Source organism: Pogoniulus pusillus, chromosome 12 (assembly GCF_015220805.1).
Source record: "Pogoniulus pusillus isolate bPogPus1 chromosome 12, bPogPus1.pri, whole genome shotgun sequence".
Taxonomy (NCBI): Eukaryota; Metazoa; Chordata; class Aves; order Piciformes; family Lybiidae; genus Pogoniulus; species Pogoniulus pusillus.
The window spans coordinates 25024960-25050855 of record NC_087275.1 but is presented as its reverse complement, the minus strand read 5'-3'; the positions used below and the strand labels follow the sequence as shown (position 1 = coordinate 25050855).

General features: G+C 43.9%; 1 protein-coding gene across 6 annotated transcripts in view; it reads left to right on the top strand.

Moving 5' to 3' along the window:
• Positions 1–25896, top strand: part of SYTL5 (synaptotagmin like 5) — a 95999-nt gene that overhangs the window by 38280 nt on the left and 31823 nt on the right. For 5 of the 6 annotated variants that reach the window (XM_064151932.1, XM_064151933.1, XM_064151930.1 and 2 more), the window contains 6 exons: positions 7323–7438; positions 8840–8975; positions 13532–13657; positions 18121–18277; positions 21153–21282; positions 23107–23213. In XM_064151932.1, coding sequence (XP_064008002.1) covers positions 7323–7438; positions 8840–8975; positions 13532–13657; positions 18121–18277; positions 21153–21282; positions 23107–23213 — 772 coding nt within the window. The remainder of the gene's footprint in view (positions 1–7322; positions 7439–8839; positions 8976–13531; positions 13658–18120; positions 18278–21152; positions 21283–23106; positions 23214–25896) is intronic. The other variant, XM_064151934.1, reaches the window with a different exon arrangement.

Below are 25896 nucleotides of genomic sequence, written 5' to 3'. Positions count from 1 at the left end.
AATATTTCCTGGCTGGTGAGTATTTCAGTTAAGAACTTTGAAGATGCAGCAGATGAGTTTGCCAGTTACACCTGCAGGTAACATAAAACTGAAAGATGCTGCAGGGATGCTGAAGAATAGGATTAGGATTCAAAGTGATGCTTACAATTTAGAGAAGTGATTTGAAGATAAAGCAAGTGATGGCTCCCTATGGGCACATGTCTCTGGGCAAAAACACAGCTGTAGAAACATAAAATGAGGATAAAAGCAGCTTATGCAGCTGTTCTTTATTGTACTGAATGAAAAGCTGAACATGACTCAACAGTATTTGCCACTACAGAAAAGTCCATCATCACACAGGAAATTGTGCCAGCAGAGTTATGGCCTGTAAAATGCATAGAATCATGGAATGGTTTGGGTTGGAAGAGATCTCCAAAAGTCATCCAGTCCAACGTTGTCTGCAGCCAGCAGGGACACCCTCAACTCTAGGTTAGGTTGCCCAGAGCACTGTCGAGACTCACCTTGCATATCTCCAGGGATGGGGCCACAACCACCTCTCTGGGCAGCCTGTTCCAGTGTTCCACCACTCTCAGGGTGAAAAACTTGTTCCTAACGTCCAATCTAAGTCTGCTCTTTCCTAATTTAAAACCATTGCCCCTTGTCCTATCACCACAGGCCTTCATAAACGGTCCCTCCCCAGCCTTCTCCTTGGTCCCCTTCAGGTACTAGAAGGTCATTATTAGGTCTCCCTGGAGCCTTCTCTTCTTCAGGCTGAACAACCCTAGCCTCCTCAGCCTATCTTTGTAGTAGAAGTGCTCCAAACCCCTGATCACTTCTTTGGTCCATGTCCTTCCTGTGTTGAGGGCTCCAGAGCAATGATGTAACCATGTTTTATGTTCTATATAGAGCTTTATGTACTATGCTTCTAAATAGCCAACTAGAGAAAGTTCAGCAGAGCACAGAGATCATAGAGACCCTGGCACACACATTATATCCAGAGGGAAGTAGATGTGATGCTTACATTGCAAGGAAAGAATTTAGATTAGGTGGTATGAATATTGATATAACTTGGAGAGGCTGCAGAATCTGAATTTGAAGACAAGTTGCATAAATCTCAGGAATGATAATGTCATTACAGATGGTCATATCTTGGGACTGAAAGGTGAATGAGGTACATGCCATCTCTACTTCTTGTGATTGTGCTGCAATGCTGTATGGCCAGCAGTGATCTTAGAAAACAACTTGAAAATGAATTCTGGTCGGAGTTTGGCTTTAAGTGATTACAAACCGTGGTGTAATTTGCTTGCAAAGTGCTAAAGTGTGAAAGGGATAAAATGTTGTTGTTTTGGTGTTGGGAATCTTTATTATCATAGAATGGTCTAGGTTGGAAGGGACCTCAAGGATCATCCATCCCCAACCCCCTGCTGTAGGCAGGGACACCTCCCACTAGAGCAGCTTGCTCATGGCCTCATCCAATATTGAAATATTCTGTCCTTTCTTTCCCTTCCTGCAGTGCTTTTACAAGACTATATTGACAGTTAATGATCTGTAAAAAGGCCATGCAGCCTGTTTAGAGATGAAAGTTTGAGATGGGTATTTGGGTGAAATCATTGTGCCTAGTTCCAGTTTAATGTCCTTAGGTTCTCCTTCCCTTTCTCTCCCTTCAGTGAGATATGCAGAAGTGTTAGGCTTATTGAATTGTGATTGATGGCGATTAAGTTAATGCAGATAGGGCCTTGGGCAAAGTTAATAGGCAGACAGCAATGAGACAAAAATAGGAATTGAGTGTTAATAGACACCTATGCTGTGTGAGTGGCAAAGAGAGGGTGAAGGGAAAACGCTCTAAGTTCTGTGTAGCGTTGATCTGTGTGGAGGGTTTGTGTCTGTCGGACTGGATGGCAGTGGCTGTCCATGCTAGTGGCTTTGCAAAAAGTGTTAGAAAGTGGGTTTGGTTTTTTTAATCTCATCCTTCACAGAGCACTGGAACAGGCTGCCCAGGGAGGCTGTGGAGTCTCCTTCTCTGGAGACTTTCAAAACCTGCCTGCATGCATTCCTGTGCAAAGTACCCTAGGGGATCCTGCTTTAGCAGGGGAGTTGGACTCGATGATTGCTGGAGATCCCCTCCAGCCTCTAAGGTTCTGTGATTCTGTGAACAGCTGATTTTGCATCTTGATGCTGCCTGTATCTCATAACATATCTAGCTATCTGCTACCAATGACTTTATTTTGACTGTGTTCTTCAGCAAGATAAAATGCCTCGGACACCCAAGTTAGTACAAAGCAGTAATGGGAAATTTACCTCCCTCTCTGAAATAATTTTGTTGTCTTAAAGTGCCATGAAAATTCATCACTATCTTAGTAACATGTGTACCCATTAGAAGCCTGAAAACAGAGACATCTGAAATGTTTTAGTATGCAAATGCTTTTCAGATTTCTTATAATTTCTTTTTAGATTAGTAACTCCCAAGCAAATTTCCCTTCTTTTTCCATGAGGTCAAAACAGTTCTATTTGATAGCCTCACAGCTTATTAAACACCACTCTGGCATTAATTCATGTTATGCAAAATACTCTGTGGACTTGAATACGCAGGAAGATGCCTGTGTATGTGTTTGTATGCTCATGGGCAGGCTGCATGGATAGGCCTTTGATCTTGGCCTTTTTCCATCCCAAATTTTCTCTCAAAGAGCAAGTAAAACAGCTTGAGGAAGAGGGTAAAGAAAACATAATTAAATCTCTCCCCTTTGCTGTGCATGTGGGTTAGGCTGTAAAATGGATTAGATGATGAATCCTTTTATTTCTCCTCCTTTTTTTAACCAGCATGGAGTTTTTTGGGGTATGTGTGTTTGTTTGAATGATTGAATCAACCAGGTGGGAAGAGACCTCCAAGCTCATCCAGTTCTACCTAGCACCCAGCCCTAGCCAATCAACTCGACCATGGCACCAAGTGCCTCGTCCAGGCTTTGCTTGAACACCTCCAGGGACAGCATCTCCTCCACCTCCCTGGGCAGTCCATTCCAATGCCAATCACTCATACTAAAGAACTTCCTCCTAGCATCCAGCCTAGACCTCCCCTGGCACAACTTGTGTTTGTTTATTCTTTTGTAAATTAAAACCTAACAACTGGGGTTTTCCATCTGAAATGCCAACTCTCTAGCTGGGCATTTCAGCATGCAAAAACAAGCTGAATTTTTGGCAGGGGTAGGCCACAGATTGTATTTAGTTTTTGAACTGAGCAGCACGTTAGTGAAGGTAATCAATTTAGGAGGAGATCATAGAGGGGGAGGAAGCATGAAACCATAATGTACTCTCTCACATGATGATGGGAGTAGGTGGATCAGTAATTAAGGACTTTAGTAGTTGCTTGAAGTATTTAATACTAAACCCAGCTACTTGAATGTGATTTTTTTTTTTTCTTTTAACTTGTTTTTTTTTTTTGTAGCCATTTTGAGTATAGGAAAGAGCACTCACGTGAAAATTGCTTCTATGACAATTTATAACACTGTTACAAGAGAAGAGGAGGCTGAGGGGAGACTTTATCACTTCCTACAACTACCTGAAGGGAGGTTGAGGTGAAGAGGGGGCAGCCTCTTCTCCTTAGTGTTAATCATAGAATCAACCAGGTTGGAAGAGACCTCCAGGATCATCCAGTCTAGCACCCAGCCTTATCCAGTCAACTAGACCATGGCACTAAGTGCCTCAGCCAGGCTTTTCTTGAACACCTCCAGGGATGGTGACTCCACCACCTCCCTGGGCAGCCCATTCCTATGCCAATCACTCTCTCTGGGAAGAGCTTCCTCTTAACGTCCAGCCTATACTTAGTGATGGGGCAAGAAGAAATCATTACAAGCAGTGTCAGGAGAGATTCAGGCTGGATACTAGGAAATATTTCTTCACAGAAAGGGCTCTCAAACATTGGAATGATCTGCCCAGGACAGTGGTGGAATGACTATCCTTGGGGGTGTTCAGGTGATGTGTGAAGCTGGTGCTCAGGGTACATGGTTTAGTGTTGACCCTTGAGTACTGGGTTAAAGGCTGAACTGGATGGTCTTCAAGAGCTCTTCTAACCAGTTGCACTCTGTGATTCCCTAATTCTGTTTCCCCTCTTTCTGTAACTGCTGAAGCCAGCATCAGTTGCACACTTTGCAAGACCAATCTAAACACTGTTTTGGTGGAACACATACATGTTTTTTATTGCATGCTGCATGCTAGCTGAGAAAGGTGTTGTAGTTTTTTGTCAGAGAGCACAACAGACTGAGATTACTTCACTGTACTCTTTTTAAGGGGAAAAGGGCAGTAAAATAATAATGCTCTCGCTGAATTGGAGAAGAAAATACAGAAAGGTTGTCTTTTAAAATGTGCAGGAGAATCACAGAATCAACCAGGTTGGAAGAGACCTCCAAGCTCATCCAGTCCAACCTAGCACCCAGCCCTGGCCAGTCAACCATGGCACTAAGCGGTGCACATGAATCCTTAACACCCAATACAGACCAAGGGTACATAAGAATTCCCCCAAAACCTTCCCCCCAAGCCAAACCACCAAAATCCCTCTGGAGAGCTGAAAAGGCAGGGAGAAAAGAGAACAAATTGACCTTGCTGCTTACTTTTAAAGTACATGCAGGATTTATGGGACTGAATAATAAAATTACAACATCTGGTGGCATCCAGTTTGTCCCCTGGGATGGATCTTGTTCTGTGTAGTTTTTCAGGGAGTCTGGGATAACCTGGAACCCCTCAAACCACAATGAAAGGAAAGGTTCAGGGTTACTCCCCCTGGAGGGTTAACCCTATACACCAGAGAGGTGGTGGAGTTACTGTCCCTGGAGGTGTTCAAGAAAAGCCTGGATGAGGCACTTAGTGCCATGGTCTAGTTGACTGGATAGGGCTGGGTGCTAGATTGGACTGGATGATGTTGGAGGTCTCTTCCAACCTGGTTGATTCTATGAATAACATTCCATGGGGAAAACAGTACACAGTTGGGAGTAATTGAGTTAAAAAATGAATGAAATACTACACACTGCAGTGTAATATGTCATTTATATTGCAATGGAATATGATGGCATAGTTAAAGGTCTGAAAGGTTTATGGTTTGATATAAAGCATTAAACTTGCTTTATGGGCCTCTGCATAAAAATAAGTGCACAGAGAAGTGAATGTTGCAAATGTACTGTAGAAATAAACAGAGGCAAAACCTGGTTTTAATTCTAGCCAGACTGTGTGCAATTTTTTTTAATGCAATGAATCCTTTCCAGTGTTGGTGACTAACAAAAGTAATTAAAAAGTTCTGAATACAAATCCAGGCATTTAATGCCTTGAATAATGACTGACTGATGAGGATGAAGAATTATAGGGGGGGGGTGTTTTGTCACTAGGAGTCTGCAGCAACAAGATAAGGCAATAATGTTCTGTTTCTTTGCTTGTGGACACATGGTTTAGGTTTATAATTATTTTTTTTAATGACTCATGCAAAGTTGTTTTATTCATTAATAGGTTAGGAAGAGCTGATAATGTTAGGGTTTTTTTTTGCACCAATAGCAGGATCTTATTCTACAATATTTAATATTTTCCCAAGACTCTCCATTCAACCATGACTCAAAAATTATTTTGTAGTGAGGATGTTGATCAGTGATCTAAACTCATCTGTGGTGATTTTTCACACCCAAGAGACTAGGTCTGAAAATAAGTTTTTGTCTGTTTTGTTTGGTTTTTTTTGTTAAGCATAAGGTCATCAGGAACATGATTGGAGCTAAATCAGTTGGGGACTTTTGGGGGGATGCGGGGGATGTGTGTGTTGGTTTAGGTTTTTTGGGCTGGTTGGTTGCTGGTCTTGTTGTTGATAGATTCATAGAATGCTTTGGGCTGGAAGGGAACTTAAAGATCATCCAGTTCCAAAACATTCCATTAGCAGGCATACCTTCCACTAGACCAGGTTGCTCAAGCACTCATCCAGCCTAGCCTTGAATATCTCCAGGGAGGGGGCATCCACAATTTACTTGGGCAACCTGTTCCAGTGTCCTCACTGGAAAGAATTTCTCCCAAAGATCTGGTCTAAATCTGTCCTCCTCGAGCTTAAATCCATTCTCTCTTATCCTATCACTACCAGTGCTTGGAAAAAAATCCCTTCCTGACTTGTGCTTGCTTTTTACTTGAGTATTCATTAGTTGGGTTTTTTTGGTTCTCTATTTTTGCCATCAACTGTATGTAGTTAGGCAGTAAAATTGGTGACACTTTACCTTAATGAAACTAGTTTAGGAAAAAGCTGATAATCATCATTAAGTATATATGTATAGAAAACTGCCACTTCAGAACTTGTCTCTTCCTGATATAGGTAAGAGAATTTGAAAGCAGAGGAAGCAGCTTAGCTTATTCATAACAGCACTGCCAGGTAAGGAAACTACATATAATGGCAGTATATCATAGAATCAACCAGGTTGGAAGAGACCTCCAAGATCATCCAGTCCAACCTATCCCCCAGCCCTATCCAGTCAACTAGACCATGGCACTAAGTGCCTCATCCAGGCTTTGCTTGAAGACCTCCAGGGATGGTGCCTCCACCACCTCCCTGGGCAGCCCATTCCAATGCCAATCACTCTCTCTGTGAAGAACTTCCTCCTAACATCCATCCTAGACCTCCCCTGGCACAACTTGAGACTGTGTCCCCTTGTTGTGTTGCTGGTTGCCTGGGAGAAGAGACCAATCCCCACCTGGCTACAGCCTCCCTTCAGATAGTTATAGACAGTAATGAGGTCCCTGAGCCTCCTCTTCTCCAGGCTAAATAACCCCAGCTCCCTCAGCCTCTCCTCACAGGGCTGTGTTCCAGGCCTCTCACCAGCTTCATCACCCTTCTCTGGACACATTCCAGTATCTCAACATCTCTAAGAGATGAAAAACCTATAAAGGGTTGCAGCAACCTGTATATGGACTGGGTCCATGAGCTGCTGACTTCACTGGCAGGAGCTTTGGTGAGGGTTTTTCTCACTGTGGCCACTGCTCTTTCTCCATCTCTTGCTATTTTGGAGATCCTGAAATCTGTAAGCTCAAGTAGGTTACTATCCAAAGGACTTAAGGAGATGGAATGCAGAAATTTGATTGAAGTGGCTGAACCATTTACTTGCCAACTGAGTTTCCATGTGCTGAAAATTGCTTTTCATTCACAAAGAAAGAGAACATTCTTTTCCTGCCACATGCCACTAACCCAAGGAATTAACCCTTTTTGCTCTTTATTTTGAATTGCGCAAATGTTACCCAGAGTGTGTTCAACTTCATGGTTTCAGCAATAGCTGTCCTTGGCCAGGTCTGTTAATGTGTGTGGTGCCTCTGGTTTCTGTGTTGGTTTTCCCATGCAGCCAGCTGCGGATAGTGACAGGAGAATGGTTTTTTGAAGAGAGAGCAAAGCGTTTCAAGCAATCAAATCTTCTAGGAACCGACGTTGTCAGACAATCTATCCTACACAAATTCACAGGTGAGGACTACAAGAGAGGGATTTGCTTTCACCTATGGTGTTGAAACCTTGTTTCCAGAGTGTTTGACGTGTGTGGTGTTCTATTCTTCACTGCCAAAGGTGTAAGTGTAAGAAGTATTTTCATCTTGATTTTGTGTTTGGGTGCTGCTATGCAGTGACTTGCGAATGCCTACTATATGGGAAAGGTGAGCAATGAAATATTTCATTGGAGGTAGAGAGCTGCTGAAAATCTCACTGTCCAAACAAGTGCACAGTATTATTCAGCTGCAAAGCCAGCAGCAGAAGCTTTAAAAACTCATTCTGGATTCCTTCCAGGAAGCTTGGCTGCATGCAGAGATCTAAATCCAGCTACCTTTTTTCTTTTCCACTTTGACTCTCTCCTTTGTGATGGTGGTGAATAAGAAAGATAAATGTTAACTCCTGAGCTGAATACTGGAGTATGGGCTCTATCCAGGCCACTTGGCACTTAACAGTTCTCACTGGAGTTTTCTTTTGCCCAAATCTCTCTGATAAATGGTACTTGCATTTTTAGGTGCAATAAACATTCTGGCTGTTTTGGCCAAGCACAATGAATGTCTGTGAGCTGCTGTGGTAGCTCAGACCAGGACAACAGGACCAGGAGTTCAAGAAACAGGAATTTTTCCTGAATGCTGCTGCTTCTGTCTTACCCTTAATGACTTCACTCTGGACACAGAAGCTGCTATTTAGGTAGCCTGTTTCCAGATGCAGCATTTAGCACTTTCAGTAGGAAGGTGATTGGTATGGGCAGTTTGTAGGGTAGGGAGAGGACCTGGATTAGTGCCATTGGAAGAATGCCTAGTGGAAATCCACTGCTTGGCAAAATGCTGGCCTTGCCACCTTCACTGTGCTTCAAAAGCTGCCAAATGGGCAAATATCTATAATGTTTTTTGGGGGTTTGATATTATGCAGCCTGTCAAATGAGCTGTTTTGTGACTCTTTGTTTTGCTATTTGATAGCTGTATTCAAAACAGATATTTAAGCCATTTCCCCCCATCCCTTTCTCCTAGATGAACAAACATTTAATTAGAAATACATTCTTTCATTTAACACAGAAAATATCCTACACCACAAAATTGTATTTTAGGTCCTCTGGTTATTAAATGCTGTCAGTGAGAAATCCAGAGGCATAGCTCAAGATGAGAGCTGATAATGAGAAACACTTCAAGCTTTATTTGCTGTTACTAAAAGGAAAAGACAAAGAACTCTCTTAAGTCTTTGGGTTGGGGTATTTTTTTTCCTGCTATTTTGTCATGTGGCTCTATATAATACTGAAAAATAACAGATCTGGTTTTGTAGCTTGTTTGGCATATGCTGCCCTTTTTGGGAAACATTCACCATTCTCTCTTTTTTTTTCCTCTTTCCTTCCCCCTTCTACGACAGAAGATACAGTTCCCAGTCTGGATGATGGAAGAGCATTTAATGATCAACCCCAAGAAAATGAAGAAAAAAGGCCAGATGTATCAGTCTCCTCCACAAATGGGCTTAAATCAGTCTTCAGTGGACCTAAAAAGATAGGGTAAAGCCTTTTCTTTTGGAACCTGATAAATCAGATAACAGCTCTATATGGTTGGATCTGTATTTTGAGTTTCTCCAGCATTTCTGCCTCAAACTTTCCAGGGTTAGAAACAGCTTTCTTTTATAAGCATACCAGCTATAATTAGACTGCTATTTCCTAGCAAATGCAGCTGTAATTACTCTTCAGCTATAAATGTAGCAGCAAAAAACAGGGCAGTTTTACTCCTGGATTTTTCTTGCTTATACCCAGAGGTTACAGAGTGTCCCTAGAGGGCAAGTTTGTCAAAGAAGCAAACTGGAAAAAAAAAAAGGGTTTGGAGAACTTAGAATCATAGAATCAACCAGGTTGGAAGAGACCTCCAAGATCATCCAGTCCAACCTAGCACCCAGTCCTATCCAATCAACTAGACCATGGCACTAAGTGCCTCATCCAGGCTTTTCTTGAAGACCCCCAGGGACGGTGACTCCACCACCTCCCTGGGCAGCCCATTCCAATGCCAATCACTCTCTCTGTGAAGAGCTTCTTCCTAACATCCAGCCTATACCTACCCTGGCACAACTAGAGACTCTGTCCCCTTGTTCTATTGCTGGTTGCCTGGGAGAAGAGGCCACCCCCCCACCTGGCTACAATGCCCCTTCAGGTAGTTGTAGACAGTAATAAGATCACCTCTGAGCCTCCTCTTCTCCAGGCTAAACAGGCCCAGCTCCCTTTATGTTCTTCTCATAAGTCAAGTTTGCCTTTAGCTTCCTGCTGTGCTAATGCAGTCTTAACAGTTAAGCAGTGCCCCTTTCTTGTGTCTGTGTGACTGTGAGCAAACAGCTGCGTTGCAGGTCACATTGAGGTCTCAGGGGTGTGTGTAACCCCACTTTGGCTGTGTCCTTCAGAGGAATGCCCCCTCACTGTCTCAGTCTGGAGGAGAAAGACTAAAAGTGTCTTGGTCTGGAGGAATGAGATCTGTTCTTATGTTAATTCCATGTTGTGGAATTAAGGTATGAGTGAAGCCAAATATCAAAACTGAGACTATTCATTAATGGATAAATTGAGTGGAACAGACGAAAAGAGAGAAGGAGATAGAGAGAGAGGGAAAAACAGAACAAGAGAGAAGATCAGGAAAGGTGTGATGGTTTGGGTGTTACCCACCCCTCCACTCTTCAGAAAATCACCCAGACTAGACTCAGCCACTCTGGAAATTGAATGAAGCTTTATATTTACAACTTAGCAGAATATACAAGCAGTTAGTTACAATATAGACAGAAATAGACAAGTTAAAAAGTAATACAGAAACACAACAGTCCTCCCAGAAACCTGAGTCTTCAGGAGGGGCTCCCAACCACCCTTCCACTTTCTTCCCACCCCTCCACCTTATCCCAGAGTATGCCTTACGCTCAAGGTGACTTTGGAGAATCAGCCAGGGGGATTAGGAAGCAGACAGATTAGTTAGGCAGCAAGTTAGAGAGAAGAGTGCAGCCCCAAGGTCAGAGAGCAAACGGTTACCTATGTTTATGTTCTTGTTTTTATACATCTCAGCAAGCCTATGAGTGAAGTAGACATCACCACTGTTTTCTTTTCACAACCTACAATCTAATTCTTCTCACCAAACCATCCCAGCTAGGCTCAAACTAGCACAGACAGTGAGTAAACAGCTGTGCTGCAGGTTACCTTGAGGTCTGAGGATGTATGTAACCCTGTTTTGGCTGTGTCCTTCAGAGGAACGCTCACTTACTGTCTCGGGCTGGAGGAGATTTGTTCTTATGTTGATTCTATGTTGTGGAATTAAGGTACAAGTGGGACTGAATATCGAAACCAAGACTAGTTATTAAAGGATAAATTGAGTGGAACAGACAGAGAGAGAAGGGAGGAGAGAGAGAAGGCAGAACAGAACAAAAGAGAAGAGCAAGAAAGGGATTGTATTACCATTGGCCAGAGGAGGGGAGAGAAAGGATTTCCAAAGTCCAAGTCCTTCTCAGTATGTGTTGCACAGGATTGTTTCCAGTGAGTGATGTCTTCAGTGGAGTTTTTCTTGGGAGTTCTTCTGTCGAGCAGGCTTTGCTCAGGTCTTCTTATACACTTTTTAGTCACAGTCTTAGGTATGTGTCCAGGTGTAACCTCCCAGGAAATCTTCCTTTGTATTCTCATGCATTTGCAGGGGTCTGGTGTCAGCAGTGGGCTTTCTGCCCTCGCCCCTCTGCCTCTCATTACAATACACATCCCTGGGCATTCAGACAAACCACCTGAGCAAAGGTGGTTTTTGTCTTTGTCCATTTATATGTACAAGAGAGTCAAAATGTAGTCTGTCACACTTACTGTCAGGGAACATGGACAAATGCATTGAATACATGGCTGTGTGAATGGTGCCTGGAACTCGAGGCTGTTGGGTGAACAGGAAATAAAATCAGATGGATGTTCATAATGTTGTTGGAGCTCCATGGGCTGATAGTTGGAAAACTTAGTTTCTGTTGGAGGCAAAAAAAAAGGCATTTTATTATGGACCCTAAATGCAGGGTAGGTAGATGTCTCTCCTCAGAAGTACAAAAAAACCCAAAGCACAAACCTGTAGAAAGAGGAGTTATGGAATCACTTGTTCCAGTGACTCCAGAAATTAACATCAGGGAGTTATCTCCCTTTGACATCATGAAAAAGAACATCAGAACACCTCTGCCTTCCAAATTAAGGTGAGGAAAGAACCATCTTGGGGAACCCACTATAATAGGACCATGATGTTGCTCTAAATCATCCCAATTAGTGGCTATAGTGAGAGTGCATTAAAGTTTATTTTTCTAATCCTCTTTTAATTTGTGGTGAAGATATGTTAGTCATATTCCCATATCAGGAATATTTATATATATATATATATATATATAAATTCTTCTTGTTATTTTGGCAGTGTTTAGCCTTTTCCAGTTTGTGGCCTGAAGTATTTTTTTTGGTGGTGACACATCCCATAAAGGACATTTAATCCTGCAAGAATTGGGCTTGATTTTCCTAGTGTATTTTGTGGTATCTCTTAGAAGTATTTAATTATTTCTCCTCTTCCTTCCTTGCTCCTTCTTGCCTTAGGTTCCACATCCATAAGTCTCATTAGTGGATTTGTTTTAACAAAGCCATTCTGGCACCCACTCCTACTGACACTTGGTGTGGTGGGATGACTTAACAGTCTATTATGGTTTGTAAGCCATAGAAACAACCAGGTTGGAAGAGACCTCCAAGATCATCCAGGCCAACCTAGCACCCAGCCCTAGCCAGTCAACTAGACCATGGCACTAAGTGCCTCAGCCAGGCTTTTCTTGAACACCTCCAGGGATGGTGACTCCACCACCTCCCTGGGCAGCCCATTCCAATGCCAATCACTCTCTCTGGCAACAACTTCCTCCTAACATCCAGCGTATACCTACCCTGGCACAACTTGAGACTGTGTCCCCTTGTTCTGTTGCTGCTTGCCTGGGAGAAGAGGCCACTCCCCACCTGGCTACAATGCCCCTTCAGGTAGTTGTAGACAGCAATGAGGTCCCCTCTGAGCCTCCTCTTCTCCAGGCTGCACACCCCAGCTCCCTCAGCCTCTCTTGATAGATTTGTGTTCCAGGCCCCTCACCAGCTTTGTTGCCCTTCTCTGGACATGTTCCAGCACCTCAACATCTCTCTTGAATTGAAGAGCCCAGAACTGGACACAGTACTCAAGGTGTGGCCTGACCAGTGCTGAGCACAGGGGCAGAATAACCTCCCTTGTCCTACTGGCCACACTGCTCCTGATGCAGGCCAGGATGCCTACGAAGAATCCTATTACTCTTCAAAACGTTATTTGATTTCTTTCCTTTCTGACTCACTGGCCACGTTTTACAGGGTGAAGGGATGCTGAGATGTTTTTGGAAAACAGCAGTTTGCAGCACTGGTGCATGTAGTTGTAGAAACCACAAAGAAATCTTTAAGAGACAGTACATGTAGTGTAATGCACTAGGGGAAAATGCAGATACGTAGTCAAAAATACTTCTGCTGGGTATAAACTGTAAAAAAAGCACCAAATTGAATTAGGAATGTTCATAAAAGGCACTCATGGATCAAAGCTTGAAGTTGTCATGTTGAATGACATCGTCATGAGCGTGCTGAGACACTGGAACAGGTTGCCCAGGGAGGTGGTGGAAGCTCCATCCTTGGAGGTCTTTAACTCCAGGCTGGGTGGGGCTCTGAGCAACCTGATCTTGCATGACGTGTCCCTGCCTGTGGCAGAGGGGTTGGAACTAAATGATCCTTGAGGTGCCTTCCAGCCCTGACAATTCTATGCTTCTGTAGGAGGAGGGAATTTTCATGAAAGGCATTTGTGGATCAAAGCTTGAAGTGGCCCTGTTGAGTAGGAAAGATGTTTAAATGCTTTCCTATAAAATAAGCTGTTCATAGCCAAGGTGATGATGTTTTTCTGTTCATAGGCATCAGTCCAATCACCACATTTGGTGCTCTGCTGGCCAGAGCTGTTTGTAGGTCAGTCATGAAATTAAGAGAATACACACATTTCAGGCTGCTGTTTCTTATGATTTTTGAAATCTTTTGTTTCCTGTTTTCATCAGGAAAGTATTTAGGGCAATTACCAAAGGAGAAATTATAAATGGTAAAGATGAAGGTGAAAGGAGCACAGGCTCAGAAGCTGAAATCCAAAGTCTGCGCAGTGGCAAGTTAACGCTGCCTTCTGAGAGGTGAGCAAAAGGGATCTGGTACAGCTCGTGCCAGGATTGACACAAGGGTCTCTGCCAGTCCTCTGCCAGCCTTGCATTGTGTCCTTGAATGCTGTGTCAAAGCAATGTCCTGGCTTAACACAGCCTGCTCTCACAAGCCCGCTTGCCACCCACAGACAGGAGGGAAAGCAGCACCAGAAAAATCTGGGTTGAGGTAAGGAATATGCAGCAACAACCTCTGTAGCAGAAAGTCACAACAATCCATCAAAAGTGGTGTCACAGACAATAAAACTCAGGGTTTCAATGTTTTTTGGTACTTTCTGTGCACTGGTAGGTTTGGAAATTAAGATGTGTGCACTGAAGTCACAGAATCACAGAAACATCCAGGTTGGAAATGACCCTCAGGATCACCAAATCCAGCCTATAACCCTACTCTACAAGATCCACCTTAAACCATATCCCTAAGCACCATATCCAAATGAGCCTTAACCACATCTATGGTTAGTGATTCCAACGCCTCCCTGGGCAGCTGATGCCAGTGCCTGACCACTCTGTCCATGGAAAAACTTTTTCCTAATATCTAAACTTACCCAGTCTCAACTTGAGGCCATTCCCCTTTGTTCTGTCTCCAGTTACCTGGGAGAAGAGACCAGCAGCATAAGATTTCTTCTCCAGGTCCTTCACTAGAGTGTTGTCTTCCTCTGGACCCACTCCAGCACCTCCACATCTCTCTTGTACTGCAGTGCCCAAAACTGAGCACAGTACTCAAGTTGTGGCCTCACCAAAGCCAAGTACAAGGGGACAATCACCTCCCTGCTCATGCTGGACACAGCATTTCTAATACAAGCCAGGGTGCCATTGGCTTTCTTGGCTGCCTGGGCACACTGCTGGCTCATATCCACCTGCCTGTCTATTACAACCCCCAGAGCCCTTTCTGCCAGGCAACTCTCCAGCCACACTGCTCCAAGCCTTTAGCGTTGCTTGGGGTTGTTGTGACCCAAGTGCAGGACCTGGCATTTGCCCTTGTTGAAGCTCATCTCATTAATGTTGGCCCGTTGAACTAGCCTATCCATGTCCCTCTGAAGAGCCTCTCTACCCTCATTCAGATCAACACTACCACCTAACTTGGTGTCATCTGCAAACTTACTGATGACACTCTGTGCCTGAATCAAGGTCATCAATAAAGATGTTCAAAAGGAGTGGTCCCAACACAGATCCCTAAGGAACACTACTATTGACTGGCTGCCAACTGGATTTAACTCCATTGACCACCACCCTCGGGGCCCTGCTGTCCAGCCAGTGCTTTATCCAGGAGATAGTGTGCTCAGCCAAGCCATGAGTAGCCAATTTGTCAACAAGAATTTTGAGGGGAACAGTATCAAAGGCTTTTTGAAAGTCTAGGAATACAACATTGGCAGCCTTTCCCTCATCCGATAGCCAGGTGATCTTATCATAGAAGGAGGTCATGTTAGTCAGGCAGAACCTGCCCCTCATAAATCCATGCTGAAAAGTCCAACAGCTTCAATAAAATAAAGATGAGAGCTACATGTTGTGTTGGCCACAACAACCCCATGCAGAGATACAGGCTGGAGTCAGAGTGGCTGGAGAGCAGCCAGACAGAGAGGGATCTGGGGGTGCTGATTGATACCTGCCTGAACATGAGCCAGCAGTGTGCCCAGGTGGCCAAGAGAGCCAGTGGCATCCTGGCCTGCATCAGGAATGGTGTGGTCAGCAGGAGCAGGGAGGTCATTCTGCCCCTGTACTCTGCACTGGTTAGACCTCACCTTGAGTACTGTGTTCAGTTCTGGGCCCCCCAGTTTAGAAGGGACATTGAGATGCTTGAGCGTGTCCAGAGAAGGGCGATGAGGCTGGGGAGAGGCCTTGAGCACAGCCCTACGAGGAGAGGCTGAGGGAGCTGGGATTGGTTAGCCTGGAGAAGAGGAGGCTCAGGGGTGACCTCATTGCTGTCTACAACTACCTGAGGGGTGGTTGTGGCCAGGAGGAGGTTGCTCTCTTCTCTCAGGTGGCCAGCACCAGAACGAGAGGACACAGCCTCAGGCTGCACCAGGGGAGATTTAGGCTGGAGGTGAGGAGAAAGTTCTTCACTGAGAGAGTCATTGGGCACTGGAATGGGCTGCCTGGGGAGGTGGTGGAGTCGCCGTCCCTGGGGCAGTTCAAGGCAAGGTTGGACGTGGCACTTGGTGCCATGGTCTGGCCTTGAGTTCTGTGGTAAAGGGATGGACTTGATGATCTGTGAGGTCTCTTCCAACCCTGATGATACTGTGTGATACTGTGATACTAACCTTGGTTGTTTTCTGACTTTTGCAGCACCAAAGACGTATCTGTTTGTAAACAAGTGGGACTAAAATTCAACCAAACCACATTTAGCAGGATTTGCTGATCACTAGCTCATCAAATTAAAAAGTATCACAGTATCAGTATATCCCAAAGTAGCAGTGAATGTGAAGTGCACATGCAAAAGGGCATGTGTAATCTGCATTATCTACTGGTGTCAGTGTATGAAATTGGATAGCAATTGTTTAAAAGGTCACCATATGCTCACTAGAGACAAAAATGTGGCTGCACAACGTTTGCTGATAGTTCTGGTGTTGGAGGTTTTCCTTTGTATTTCTTGGTTTTGCTAAGTCCACCAATGTGGATTCAGAGCCAGTGCTCACTGTTTCATGTAGCGATAAGGCAGGAGCTGTTGTGTCCCATGAGCACTTTTTATGCAGTTCAATAGCAGTTCTAGTAAAAATGTCCATTATGATAGAGAATATTTTTACTGTAGTTATTCTAGACAATCTAAACCAAGTCAAGGTGAAATTCAGCTCTTGTCTAGCACAATGAAGATGCCTGCAAACCTGAAGTATTTATTAAACAAGCCTCCTTTGGCTGATGTTGTGGGTCGGGAACTTCCCCCTCTGGTCTGGTTAAGATTTACCAGACCAGCTCAGACAGCTTGGAAGTAAGATGAAGCTCTATTTACAGCAAAGCTAAATTTACAAGCATACATACACAATATATTTACATGTATTTACAATTATAAACAGTTTAGAAATAACACAGAAATCAAATCTTCCCCCCCTAGACAAAGCCCAGAAGGGGCTTCCCCCCCCAGACAGAAAACAACCAGCAAAGCTCACTGGTTATCTGGGCAGTCAAGGGTAGTGGAAGAGATCAGAGAGAGAAATGAAGGAACAGTGAACAGATCCAGTGCTCAAGAGGCAAGAGAAGAAAATTATTTATACATTGTCTTCTTATCCCTCTTATCAATGTTATTCTTCCACATCCAATGTCCTGCTTGTTCAGGTTCTGCACTGAACTTCCAGCAAAGTACCAGCTTCTCTCACTAGAATATTCCAATAAGCCTTAAACTGCCACAGCTGAAAATACATTGGAAGTTCCCAACCTTTTCTCCAGTAAATTTGCACTGCTGTTCTCCTCTGACAGTATTTTCCATGCGAACAGGATGCAATTCCTTCATCAGTTCTGTGGGTTTGGTTGTGTGGTGGGCTTGGTTGTTTGTCTGTTTTTAAAGCAGTAAGCAGGAATATATGTGGAACTGTTCAGAAATTTGTCTCAGTTGTGAAGAAAAATGAAAAGCTTTGATGTTTGTGGAAAAAAAGAAGAGTAGATCAGCCAAGTACTTGTACTTCTATTGCAAATCAGATTTCCAATGGAAATCAAGCATTAATTGGAAGTGTGTTGAACTACATTTAAGAATAATCCTTGCTGTTTGAAGAGCTACAAGAAGTGCAGTGAGTTACCTTTTCTAACTCTCAGTGCTCATGTGGACTGCCAAGTAATGTCCCAGGGGCAAACTTCTGCCTGTTGTTGTATTAGACAGCAGTTGGGCTCTGGTATGCTGGTCACAGAGGCTTTTTCATGGATTCTAATAACATGAAAACTGGCAAAAAGACTTGTCCAGCTTGTCTAGCTTTCCAAGAGAGTTGAAAGAGTTGATCAGTTTTGAGTCAAAAGTCATTGCTACAATATAAAGAGGACAGTGAGCAAGCTGTTTTCTGAACAGGACAGGAAGCAGGTAACCAAGGATTTTAGTTTCCTCAAGACAGTGCTGGCATTAAGACGGGCTGCAGAAGTGGATGAAACTATCTTGTCACTATAGTTTCCTTTAAACCAAGGAGCAGCTTGACAGAATCTACTGTTGGGATGCAAGTGCAGTGTGAAATGAACACGGATGAATTCAGCCCCTGCAGCCTGGACAAGAGCTCCCCATTTGGGCTATTCACAATCCTGATAGAAGTGCCAAAAATATTTGTTACTTGTGTGTGTAAAGTGATTGTAATTCACCTTTGCCTCTGTTTTTCTTTCCAGGTGACCATTTCCTTGCAGTGAATCAGGCAGTTCCTCCAGGGCAATGTTGTTCTAGTAAACTGTTCCTGTGGCTGCTTCCTTGCAGTGGTTTGCTAAATGAGTTTGCTCAAAGCAATAACACTTTAATACTGTTCTCTCCATCCCAGAGGGAGCACTCTTTCACTGAACAGTGGGGACACAGAGGCCACTGCAAGCCATCTGAAAGGGGCTCTGGGTCCTGTGAGCAGGGGCAACATTTCCATACCTTCCTTCCAGAGGTCTCCAGCGCTCAGCACACGCAGCATGACTGTGGATTATAGCAGGGTAAGCACAGTGATGCAGAGCTGACACCAAACACAACAGGACAAGGGGCAATGGGTGGAAGCTGAGGCATAGGAAGTTTCATGGAAACATGAAGAGGATTTCTTTTCACTGTGAGCGTGACAGAAGACTGGAACAGGCTGCCCAGGGGGGTTGTGGAGTCTCCCTCTCTGGAGAGATTCAAAACCCACCTGGACACATTGCTGTGTGATCTGATCTGCTCTGCTCTGGCAGGGGGGTTGGACTGGATGATCTTTCGAGGTCCAGCCCCTGACATTCTGTGATTTGGCTGGTATCTGCCCTGTTAGACCTATGTGTAGCCCAGAAAAGAACCAAGACTGGCAGAGAAGATTTTGTTTCTTCCCTAATTCTGCTGGGAGCAGTGAAGATCTCTACTATCATACAAATGTTTGCATTCTGTCAGTGATGTGGGTTCGATTTGGCAGGCGTTTTTCTTCTGTCTAAAAATTCCAGCATTACTTCATGAATTGCAGATTTTGAACTAGAAAGCACAAGGGCTGGCACTAAGGTTTTCTGGCATCTCAGGGCCTTGAGTAAGGGACTTTAAAGCACACCAAGGTCCAGCATGCTTCCACTTCTAAGAGTGTAATGGGTTAAGGAAAGTTCCCCCCTCAACTAGAAACTTACCAGACTATCTCAGATGGATTGGAAGTAAGATGAAGCTCTATTGACAGCAAAGCTAAGTTTACAAGCATATATACATCATATATTTACATGTATTTACAGTTACATACAGCTGAGAAATAACACAGAAATCCACATTCCCTCCCAGACAAAGAAGCCCAGAAGGGGCTCAATGCCACCCTCTCTCTCTCTCTCCCAGACAGAAAGCAACCAGCAAGGCTTACCTGTTATCTGTTAGCCAAGGTTAATGGAAGACATTAGAGAGAGAAGACATCCAAAAGGAATAAGCAGTCAGAAGCAAAGAGAGACAAATTGTTTATACTTTGGCTTTTTGTCCTTTTTAACAAGCCAATGAATGATACAGCCTTTATCATGACTTTCTTCTCTCAAGCAATGATCTAATTTCTCTCACTAGATTGTTCCAATGAGCCTTAAACCAGCACGAAGGGAAACTTGGCAAGTTCAGCACTTGCAGAAGATGAAACCACATTGATTTCATTGTTTTCTGGGTTCAGACTTTGGGCTCTGCATAAGTTATAACACAAAATGTGTACTAGATGCTTTATCAAAATTGAAGATGGGATTCCTCTTACCTGATGTTAGGCCTCTTAGTATGTAGGTGGCCACATCTGAGCTAGCTGCCTTTGCTGTTATGTAATAAGAATAAGACTCATCTAGCCAGAAGCAGATGTTCTTTGCTCCTAAACAACCTCCCTGTTTGTGCCTCCTCCTGGCTGTGCACTCAGGCACTCATCCTGAATTAAATTCACTCTACTGAAGAAATCAGGGTCATATTAGTGAGTTATGCTAAGTTGCTATGACTCAAGTGTGCAAGGAGAATAAAATTCATAATCAGATGTAGCACCTTTTACCTCTTACTTTGGAAGATAAGTAGATGAGTGTTTGAGATCAGAGCACTGGATGTTAGGAGGAAGCTCTTCCCAGAGAGAGTGATTGGCATTGGAATGGGCTGCCCAGGGAGGTGGTGGAGGCACCGTCCCTGGAGGTGTTCAAGAAAAGCCTGGATGAGGCACTTAGTGCCATGGTCTAGTTGACTGGCTAGGGCTGGGTGCTAGGTTGGACTGGATGATGTTGGAGGTCTCTTCCAACCTGGTTGATTCTATGATTCTACTGAAGAAATTTGGGTTTTTCTAGCTTCCAAATACTTAGTCTAACATGTAGTCTTTTCTAATAAGAATTCAGATTGTCTGAAGGGCAATTTGGGGAGCTGTAAATAAATTAATAGTTGCTTTATTTACATTCTTGTTTGCTCAAGGACTGACAATTCCAGTTGCATTAGATTTGGCTCAAAAAGGCCAATCCCTTTAATTTAGATGGACTTAATGGTTTTGAATATTTCTTTACAAGCAGACAAAAAGCCATAATGATATCAAGCATGTTGGCTTTGTTTAAGGGGTTATACTGGCAGCATTTAATTAGTTGAAGCTCATTTGGATTTAAGTCATTATACTGCCATAAAGAAAATAGGATCTTTCTGCCTGTCTGCCTTTCTGTCTGCCTTTTGGTCTGCCTTCCTGGTCGGTCTGTCTGTCTGTATTGCTTGCTCTCTGTCTGGCTATCTTTCTGTCTGTCTGTCTTTCTGTTTTCAAGCTAAATTAACCTTTAATAGATTTCCCTCTTCTCAGCCCTGGTGCACTACTCTATTTTTCAACTTCAAACTCAGAACTGCATCTCTGTGCAGATGTTATTCAGGATCAGTGCAAAACAGCAGATTAGACCCATACATTTAGATTGCAATAGTAAAGCAGGTGATAAAGGAGCTGAGGGAGCTGGGATTGTTTAGCCTGGAGAAGAGGAGGCTCAGGGGTGATCTTATCGCTGTCTACAACTACCTGAGGGGTGGTTGTGGCCAGGGGGAGGTTGCTCTCTTCTCTCAGGTGGCCAGCTCCAGAACGAGAGGACACAGCCTCAGGGTGTGCCAGGGGAAATTTAGGCTGGAGGTGAGGAGAAAGTTCTTCACTGAGAGAGTCATTGGACACTGGAATGGGCTGCCCGAGGAGGTGGTGGAGTCGCCGTCCCTGGGGCTGTTCAAGGCAGGATTGGACGTGGCACTTGGTGCCATGGTCTAGCCTTGAGCTCTGTGGTAAAGGGTTGGACTTGATGATCTGTGAGGTCTCTTCCAACCTTGTTGATACTGTGATACTTTTGTAGATTATTGATTAATAAGCTTGCTTTTTGTATTTATGTGATGTACATTTTTCTTCCTGGGCAGGACACTGGCTTAAAAAATGGCATGATTATTCCAGCAAGTGAAAGTGTACCTGAAGCTTTAGTAAAGAAGCACTGTAGGAAAGCCTCTGGAACACCTTCCATTGCAGTTTCTAGAGTATCTTTGTCATCAGGCAAGTATGAAGTCTTTTCCTTCTTTTTGCCAGCCTTTATTATCAGATTATTATTCTTATTCTTGTGATTCTGCTCCCTTCATTTTTAAAGCCCATTCAAAGATCAGATTTAAGTGTCATTGACCTACACATATTTATTCTGAAAATTCTTCCCTTAGACCACTTTACAGGTTCCACATTTGAAGAAAATATAATCCTGGACCTAATGGCATCAGTACCATGTTAGTGTTAGGTAAACCACATCCTCTTAGGATTGCTACAGGATTTCATTCAGAATTGCATGTGGTCTAGGCTGGATGTTAGGAGGAAGTTCTTCCCAGAGAGAGTCATTTGCCATTGGAATGGGCTGCCCAGGGAGGTGGTGGAGTCACCATCCTTGGAGGTGTTCAAGAGGAGACTGGATGAGGCACTTAGTGCCATGATCTAGTTGACTGGCTGGGGTTGGGTGCTAGGTTGGACTGGATGATGTTGGAGGTCTCTTCCAACCTGGTTGATTCTATGAGCTGTATAAAAGGCTACCTATCTAGAGTGTAAAATACTGCAAAGCTGCTTCTGTTACATTTCATACATGCCTTCCTCAGAAGCAAGTTTGGGAAACAATAAGCTGTCCCTTACAGACTTCATGTCATTTCATTTTCATACGTGATGCACTGAACCAGTAGAGTCATCTGTGATTTACCTCATGTCTTTGGAAGCTGTTAGGTAAATTAAGCTTGCACAGAAAGGTGCTGTCAGAGTCACTTTGCAGCAGTGGAGGAAGATCCTCCTTTATCTGTCTGAAATGGGAGTTGGCAACAGCGTGCATTCTTCTGCTCATCCCAGGCACTCAGCTGGCTTCTTCCAGGGCTAACACAGTGGGTTTGGATTTTCAATTTTCTTTCTGAAACACAGCAGGGCTCATGTTATTTTGGCTGAGTTTAGCCCAGAGCAGAAACCTAGTGGTTTATCCCACAGAGCTACTCAATGGAGATAGCATTCTTCACCTCTTGTTTCTGCTCTGTCCTAGTAGAAGAGAGCTGGCCTTATGTTACCAAAGCAGATGGAAGCCAAGCAAATTTGCAGGAAACCTGGGGAGAAGACTCAAACTCTTCATTGTCTCCTTAGTGGACAATCTCACAGGACATTAAGCTCAGGAGAATGACCTTTCCTGCCACATCAGCTGTAGCACAGGATGAACAACTGAAAACTTTGGTAGCAGGGTCTAAAGAAAATGTTCTCCTCCCCCACTTTCTTTCCCAATATATTGAACAGTCACATAAAAGATTTATGTGGTGAGGAGTAAGAAAAATTTTCTCCAAGACATCTAGCATGCCATATGTCTATTAAGTGGACTGAGAGAAATCTGTGAGGGTCACAAGACTTGTTTGCCTCCTTCACCTTTCTGTGCAGAGAGCACCAGAAATGGCAGAAGTAATTTCAGTGTCCATCTGTATCCTTAGTTACTTAGCCCTGAAGCAGGTCCTCGGGACAGCTTGGTGATGGTGGTAGATGTGATAACCACTGTGAATACTTGGACTGCAAGTTTTGCAGGGTGTAGATTGATAGGCCCACCAAAGAAAGTCCTGCAGGAGACGATTACAGCAGATAAATGGTGCAGGGGGAAGAAGTTTTGTCCGGAAGGCTGAACAGCATCAAAGAGCCTATTTTTCCATTTGTCATATTGATGTTCAGTTATCATAGAGTTTGTGACAGACACCTAAAATCCTGTTTTGATGTTTCTTTCTTGTAAAGCAGTTGTTTGAGACAGCACTTATTAAAGTGTGGATGCAATGGAATATTTCTGTACAAGCCACACCAAACACTTTGATTGTTTTTGTTTTCCAGATCGTAGCCGATCCGAGATAGATTTGAGTGAATCTTTCTCTGAAGGAAATGAGGATACTCTGAGCATAAGAAGCAGATCTGTACCTAGTGCCTTAGATCAGGATCTGGTGAGTTAGAAATATGTCAGTGCTTATTGGGTGGAAACCTCATTTGTTCTTGCTTCTGAAATCATCACTGAATGCATTTGTATGCAAAATACCTGTAATGCAGAGCGTTATTTAAGGAGCAGTTAATGGCTTTTTAAACAGCTTCATCTACAGCATATTGGCTGTAGAATGATTCCAATGAACAGTCCTGGTGACAGTTTGTTATTGATTTGCTGGGTTTTGAGCTTACAGATGAGAGAAATCTGGCCTGAAAACAAATTTCAGGCCCTGTATTTTATGTGTTCCCAGGTTCTGTTAATTCATACTATGCTTTAAAGGTTTTACTGCTCTGGTTTGGATTTTTCCCACGTGTGTATATATATATTTAGCAAATGAAGCTCCAACTTTCTATCCAGGTACTCTTATTTGCCTCCTCTTCCTGTTCACTGTTTTCTCCCACACATCTCCATGCTGAGGTCAACTCTGTCAGCTTCAACAAGGCTAAGTGCCTGGTCCTGCACCTGTGCCACGACCCCATGCAGCACTGCAAGGTTAGGGAAGAATGGCTGGAGAGCTGTGTGGCAGAAAACAACCTGGGGGTACTGATTGACAAGTAGATGAATATGATCCAGCAGTGTGTCCAGGTGGCTGACAACCTCCTGGCCTGTATTAGAAATAGTGTAACCAGAGGGAGAGGATTTTCCCTCTGTGCTCACAGAATCACAGAACCTTAGAGGTTGGAAGGATCACTGAGTCCAACCCCTGCCAAAGCAGGATCCCCTAGGGCAGTTTGCACAGGAATGCATCCAGGCAGGCTTTGAAAGTCTGTGGAGGAGACTCCACAACCTCTTTGGGCAGCCTGCTCCAGTGCTCTGTTACCCTCACAGTAAAGAAGTTTCTCCTCACGTTGAGATGAAACCTTCTGTGCTCCAGCTTGTAGCTGTTGTTCCTTGTCTCATTGCTGAGGACCACTGAAAAGAGATTTGCCACATCCATTTGACTCTCACCCCTCAGTTATTTATAGACATTGATCAGATCTTCTCTCAGTCTTTTCTTCTCTAGCCTAAACAGCCCCAGGTCTCTCTGTCTGTCCCTAAAGGGGAGATGCTCAAGTCCCTCAGTCATCCTTGTGGCTCTCTGTTAGACTCTTTCCAGCAGGTTCCTGTCTCTCCTGACACTAGGGCAGAGGGGGGGAGAAGAACCTCCTTAGCCCTGCTGAGCACACTTTTCCTGATGCACCCCAGGATGCCATTGGCTCTCTTGGCCACAAGGGCACATTGCTGGCCCATGCAGAACTTGCTGTCCACCAGCACTCCAAAATCTTTCTGCACAGAGCTGCTTTCCAGCAGGGCAGCCCCAGTCTGTACTGGTGCCTGCTGTTGCTCAGCATTGGTGAGCCTGCACCTCGAGTGATGTGTTCAGTTTTGGACACTGCAATACAGAAAGGACATGAAGGCACTGGAGTGGGTACAGAGAAGGGCCAGTAAGCTGGTAAAGTTGCCTGGAGAACAAGTCCTTTGAGGAGGGGCTGAGGGAACTGGATCTGTTTAGTCTATAAGAAAGGACTCTGAAGGCAGACCTTGTTACTCTCTACAACTACCTGAAAGGAGGTTGTAGAGATGTAGGCACTGGTCTTTTCTCACAAGTAACTCATTAATGAGAGAATGAGAGGCATTGGCCTCAAGTTGCACCAGGGGAGGTTTAGACTGGACATTAGGAAATGTTTTTTTCATGGAAAGAGTTGTCAGGCTCTGGAATGGGCTGCTCAGGGAGGTGCTTGAGTCACTACCCCTGGACAGGTTTAAAAGCCAGATAGATCTGGGTCTTGGGGACATGGTGTAGTGACAGGCTTGGTGGTGTGGGCAAAAGGGCTGGACTTGATGATCTTGGAGGTCTCAGACTCAATGAATCATTTTGGCTGGAAGGGAACTTTAAGGTCATCAAGTCCAACCATTATCCAACTCTACCAAGTTTGGTGCTCAACCATAGCCCTCAGCACCACATCTCTGTCCCTTTTCAACACCTGTAGGGATGGGAATTCAACCACCTCCCTGGGCAGCCTGTGCCAGTCTTTGAGAACCCTTTCAGTGAAGAAGTTTTCTCTAATGTCCAACCTAAACCTCCCTTTGAGCAACTTGAGGCCATTCCTCCTCATCCTTTGTTTCTCTGAAGAAGAGACCAACTTGTCACAACGAAGTCAATCTCCCCAGGTCCCATCATTTCTGGGAGCCCTGTAGCTGCAGGCTCCAGGTCCTTTCTGGCCTGGATGATTCCATTATTCTATTGCTTTTTCTATGCACTCTGTGGCTTTTCTTGCCTCACTCATAACTTCCTTCTTTTTATGCCCATATCCAAGATACACAAGTTGCAGATGTGCATCAGTGCTATAAAATAATTTTCAAGCTTGTTAAATATGCATGAGGGGGAAAAAAAAAGGAAGACTAATTTAAATTAGGTTTTTATCTAATCATAGTTTATTCTGAAGTTTCCAAATGTGTGTTTGTAGCTTAACAAAAAGCTCTGTGCTATGGTTTATGCATTTTGTCTATTGTTATAGTCCTTCCTTACCATCTGCTCTTTTCAGAGTAGCATTGGCCATAGGAGATGTCTCCTTTTCTGGCAGCATTTGATACTTGTGGTGTGGTGGAAAACTATGGGATAGGATTCCCATCTGTTTCTTAGGTTCTAAGCATTCAGAAAATTT